The sequence below is a fragment of the Pygoscelis adeliae genome, unplaced genomic scaffold (assembly GCF_000699105.1).
Source record: "Pygoscelis adeliae isolate BGI_AS28 unplaced genomic scaffold, ASM69910v1 Scaffold13, whole genome shotgun sequence".
In the NCBI taxonomy this organism is placed as follows: domain Eukaryota; kingdom Metazoa; phylum Chordata; class Aves; order Sphenisciformes; family Spheniscidae; genus Pygoscelis; species Pygoscelis adeliae.
The window spans coordinates 2,531,700-2,536,817 of NW_008824499.1; the positions used below are offsets into that span (position 1 = coordinate 2,531,700).

General features: G+C 40.7%; 2 protein-coding genes across 2 annotated transcripts in view; one reads left to right on the forward strand and one right to left on the reverse strand.

Moving 5' to 3' along the window:
* TIPIN (TIMELESS interacting protein) overlaps nt 1–3,350 on the forward strand; it is a 9,092-nt gene extending 5,742 nt beyond the window's left edge. Inside the window, exons 7-8 of the mRNA XM_009321450.1 lie at nt 1,393–1,587; nt 1,987–3,350. Of these exons, the coding sequence (XP_009319725.1) occupies nt 1,393–1,587; nt 1,987–2,138 (347 nt within the window). The 3' untranslated portion in view covers nt 2,139–3,350. The remainder of the gene's footprint in view (nt 1–1,392; nt 1,588–1,986) is intronic.
* A 43-nt stretch (nt 3,351–3,393) lies between these two features.
* The window catches only part of DIS3L (DIS3 like exosome 3'-5' exoribonuclease), a 21,575-nt gene continuing 19,850 nt past the window's right edge, over nt 3,394–5,118 (reverse strand). The window contains exons 16-17 of the mRNA XM_009321451.1: nt 3,847–4,021; nt 3,394–3,771 (exon numbers count right to left, since the gene is read on the reverse strand). Of these exons, the coding sequence (XP_009319726.1) occupies nt 3,460–3,771; nt 3,847–4,021 (487 nt within the window). The 3' untranslated portion in view covers nt 3,394–3,459. The remainder of the gene's footprint in view (nt 3,772–3,846; nt 4,022–5,118) is intronic.

Below are 5,118 nucleotides of genomic sequence, written 5' to 3' on the forward strand. Positions count from 1 at the left end.
ATGCTTGTGGGCACCATTACATCTGTCAGTCTTGGCATATAGCTACTACTGAGTATTTCTTCTTCCAATATCAAAATCCAGCCACTTCAACAATTCAAGAGTCTCTTCCAATCAGATGATGTTTTTAGATATACTAGAAATAAACAATTATTTTTTTAATAAAAAGAGGGAGTAGAGTTCACCTGGTAGTGTGAAAGAAACTTTATTAGCAGAAATGAGGGCATTTCATAGTCATTCCTAAGATCCTTTGCAGGTGTTCATACTTTCACTGTCTCTCTTGAAACAATTACCTACCCATTGTCCAGTTTGTCTTCACGTGAACCTCAGCCTCCAGACGAGCCAGTGCTTGGGAAAGGTGTTCTGGTGGATGAGTTAACCAGTGGTGAAACCTTGCCTCACCGGTGGGGACGACCTCTGGGCAGTTAGTGACATGTGGCTGTCTTCACTGTTGGCTGCATTTGCTAGAAATGGAATGCAACCGTAAGCAGCCACAAATAGTAAAGCAAATGGTTCCTGCCGACAGTGTCTGTAGAGTTATCAGATTTTTCTGTGCGATGGTTCCATACATTTGTATTTAAATGCGGTGCTAATCTGTTCTTGAACTGTGTTAGCGAGTGTACTGCTGCAACTGCTCAGTCTTCAGTTGAAAAACTTGAGTAGGTATCTTACAGTTTTGAAATAAAAACTGCAGCTGGAGTATTGTATTAAAAACCAAAACCTTGTTGTCAGCTAACTTCTCTATTCACAGGCTTAAAGTGGTGCAGAGGCACAAGCATACTTGGCCTTAGGCACTCTTGAAAGAGTGCTCTGCTTCTCTGTTGGTGGGTGAAGTTTGTCTAACAGAGTTGGACTGCCTCCATTTTGGATGTATTAATGCTGGCAAATGAGTAAATATTCCGTAACAGTAGCACACTGAATTCAAAACTGACCATTCAATGTCTGTGCTCGAACCTCTGTCTGATTCCCATAACTAGTCCTGCCACTTTGCAAAGGATAGTGTCATATTAGTAGGGGTGGGAAGAAAATTATCTGGCCTTTCAGTAAGGATTGCCTGAATTTACTGTCTCTTTTTAACCTTCAGGCACAGCTCATGATTGCTAACTTAGTACACAGAGCTATGCCTCTAAGTTCAGGTATTTATTATTGTTGTGTGTTTGGGATCTCTGATAAGCATTTGTTGTATACTTTCAGTATCGGGTATGTGGACCTAGGCAGAAAATTGCCCATTAAAACTAAATTACAGAACGATCTTCAGCTGTCAGTACAACTGCAAAATGTAGAACACAAACACTTTTAAAATGTTCTCCTGACAGATATTTAGCAGTAGCGCTCTCTGGGTTCAAAGTGCTGATTTCTGCCTCTTCCCCCTCCCACCCCCTCATTTTTAACCAGATGGTGGAGGGGAAAGCAATGGTGTGGATACAGCCACTGAAGATGTACTTTCCTGCTCTGGAAATGCAGAACTCAATTCTCGGTCTGGTACAACTCTCACAGAAGAGCAACAACAGCGAATCAAGAAGAACAGGCAGCTGGCCTTGGAACGTAGGCAAGCAAAGATGCAGTGTAACAGCCAATCGCAACACAACGGTAATCAACCCTGTAAATTAAGTGTTAATGTTAAGGTCAGTAGCCTGAGAAGCTTATACAACTGAGTCAGTTTAAAGGAAAGGGTAGGGATTGCTTTTCTTGTAAGTAGCAAAATATGTAACTCTCAAATATGTAACTCTCAAATTTAAACTGTGCTCCTGTTAGATGCCTGATGCCTGTTAGACTCCTCCAAAGCTAAGATGGAACTACTCTCCCTAGTTGTCGTGCCAAGTTGTGATAGCTTTGATGAAATGAAACGAAACTCAACTCGCTGGTCAGTCTGGAGTTGGCTTTCCTGCAGACTGCGATTCTGGTGATAGAAACTGCAGTTAAACACATAGGAACAGTGTTTTCTCATAGTAGGTAACCCTTTTTCTTTTTTTTTTTTTTCTTTGACAGAGCTCTCTGCTAGTCACTCAGAAGAGGAGTTTAATACCCCAGTTGCTCAGGATCCCGCTGATCTTACCGAAGACACTCAAGCTACTGTAACCAAGGTTGCTGTTACAGAAGCTGAAGATATAGAATTGGAATGTGCCAGCGAAAAGCAGTAACTGTTCCCCATACTTGGAATGACTTTCTTAACAGAAAGACCCTGATGTTTTAAGTACTAACATTGTATTGAAATGTTGCAGGCTCTTTGCAGTCTGACTCCAGAAGCTTCATGGAAGTCTTCACCATGACTTCTGTACAGTTGGACAGAACTCTTCTCTTGGAACTGCAGATGAGCAACTCCGTACACCGGAAAACAAAACCAAGTTCTTCATCTGCATTTGAGACATCTTTCCCCCCACCCCCTCCTGTCATTCTTTAGGAGAAGTTAATGAGTTTTTTGACCTACTTTGAATTTTGTTTACAGTTGATGCCAAACTGAATTAACTGGGATACTGACAGGCCAAGTTTCTATTAAAGTTGTTGTTGTGTCTTTTTTTTTTAATAGAGGGTGTATATATAATAGCTGATAGTGCTATGTCTGAACAGGTGTCCTGGATTTTTTTAACTTGCTTATCAAGTACCTGTATCTTGTTCTTATAAAATGGAAGCTATTAAATTTCAGAAGTCAAACCTGAAATTCTTGTATGAGGCTGTTACAGCTACAGCCCTTCTGAACTTCCACATCCCTTGTGCTAGTCAAACATCTCTTCACAGACAAGTACATCCCCTTGGGGAATGTGCTTTGGCTTTGACCAAATTAGTTATCTTCCTTCGGCTGATTCTGTTTGCTGTCTGGAAGCTCTGTTTCATCCTCTTCTTAAGTGTCTTGTTTTTCCTACTTGTGCAATAGGTTTTCCCTCTGTTGAATGAACAAGAATCACCATAATGGTAAAGCCCTGAGCCTGCCCTCTCCAGCAGCGCAGCGTAGACTGTTGTTCGTAACAGAAACTGAATTAAGACAAGAGCAGCACTTACAGCAGATGAAATAGTTCATGTCAACAGGTGTTATTTTATGCCAGATGTGCAGCTGAGGGATTTCAGTAAACAAAGATTCTGTATTCTAGATTAGTGTGAAGGAGTTTGCTTTTTGTATCCTTGTAGCTATGAGTTAAACTCGCTGAACTATAGTGGAAGATAGCCAACAGCTGTAGGAAATACTTAGGTTTTAAGAACTCAATTTATGGACAACGTGGGAAAGTAACTTTTTGAATGACAGTTGAAAGAATTCACCACACTGTCTTTAGTTTAGAAGATGAGATTTATCATGTATAAAATCTTTTAAAAACTCATACATGTTCATCATCAGATAAAAATAATTCCTATTTAAAATAAACATTGTTTCTTATTAAAAAGACTTGTTTTTTTTTTTAAAAAAAAAACTTAATCATACAAAGTGAATAGGAGCAGAACATCAACAAGCAGATGTTGCTAGGTTATAGTTCAAGTTCTAATGTCGGCTGAAACATCCAATAGCGCTAAATCCCTAATCTCCTCCAGCAGCTGGTATAAGCTTGCTCCCTTGGTCTGGCAGTACTCCTGATAGTCTTCATCAATTACTTCAACTCTTGCTTTTTGTTGGGCACGCTGGGCTTCTTCTGCAGACTGACTGACTTCTTTTACTAAGTCAGATTTCACCACATGAAAATTCTTCTGGGACACCTCTGTGTCTGAAATCTGATATGGTGCGTTCCTGATTATTTCAAGCTTGATCGTGTCAGCATGGCAGCGGGAAGTCTGCACAAGTATTTTCACCTTAAAAGCAATACAAAAATTATTTTATTTCTCATGGTGTTACTTCCTTTTACTTCCTTCAGATTAAATACTCACGGTAATATGATCGAAAAGGCTTAATGTAACTGATTCTCCAGTAGTTGTAGTGGAAGTAATTTTATTTTGAAAGCGATGAAGTGATCCAGGCTTCCACTCACAGCTCCTATCACCTTGGCAAGAGATGACTAAGCCTTCTTTGTTTTTCATATATGCAGCACCTTTGATTCCGTATCTACAAAAAAGCAGATGAGCAGACAGAAGCTGTTCTAACAATTTTCACCCTTATCAGTTCTCTTAGCTTTGAAACCAACAGGCGGCTAGCTAGGATTATATAAAAGCAACATAAAGGGGCAAACACTGTAGCCTGATAATCCTGCTTCAGGGACACTGACGTGCATTGTCAAAGAAATCCCGAGTATACAAAACCAGCACGAAGACAGTGACTGAAGTGTTTCAAAAGCAGCAAAGCAAAAGTAAAATGCAGTCAGTGATCCTTTATCCTAAGCGTTGGGTGGAGCCTGGAATGGCCCGATAATGGAAGAGCAGCAGCATTACAGGTTATTCCAGACAGCACGGTGAGGAAACAGTTCTCCATTAAAAAAAAGTTACTTAAAGGCCAGCAGCGTCTTTGCACTGGGTTCTCTGGAAAGAGCCTTTCTTGGTTGGGTAGGTTCTGGCTCTTCAGCCACGCATGCCAGCCAAGCCATCTAGAATGCCGGAGACAACAGGCCTACATCGAGCTGGCTTATATCCAAGCTCAGTCTGTGGCCAGGATCAAACAGCCCCTGGCTGTATTCATGGAAGTCCAGGGTATTCATGTAATGGTTTGCTTTACCTAACGTCCCTATAGAATGTTTTTTGGGTTTTGTTTCTTCTTTTTTTAAAGGAGAGTTCTTATGCCTACATTTCTTATACCTGTTGGCTAGCCAGGTGGACAGTGTTGCTACCAGTAATGCACAAACATGAAGATCATTAACTAATCCAAAATGTCCAGAGCCAGAAAGGGAAAGGTTGAAGAGCTGGCCAAGTCTTATGAGAGGCACTGCTCTCCAGTTCCAGGGTGACTAGTTCCTTCTTAGATCATTCACTAGTCAATTTATAACATAAGCAGAACACATTTAGTACACTTTAAAATACAGATTTGAAAGCTCAGAAATTAAAATGTAATGTTAGCTTCATGTAAAGAGTCGCCTTCTACTTGGCTAAATCAAAGGCTGAGCTGAGATACAGGCACTTAGAAGAGCCTAACTGCCATAAACGGCACCATGTAAACGTTTCTTCTATGCTTCCCTGCTGCCTACGAGGAGTCGCTGTGCCAAAGGTGCTCCT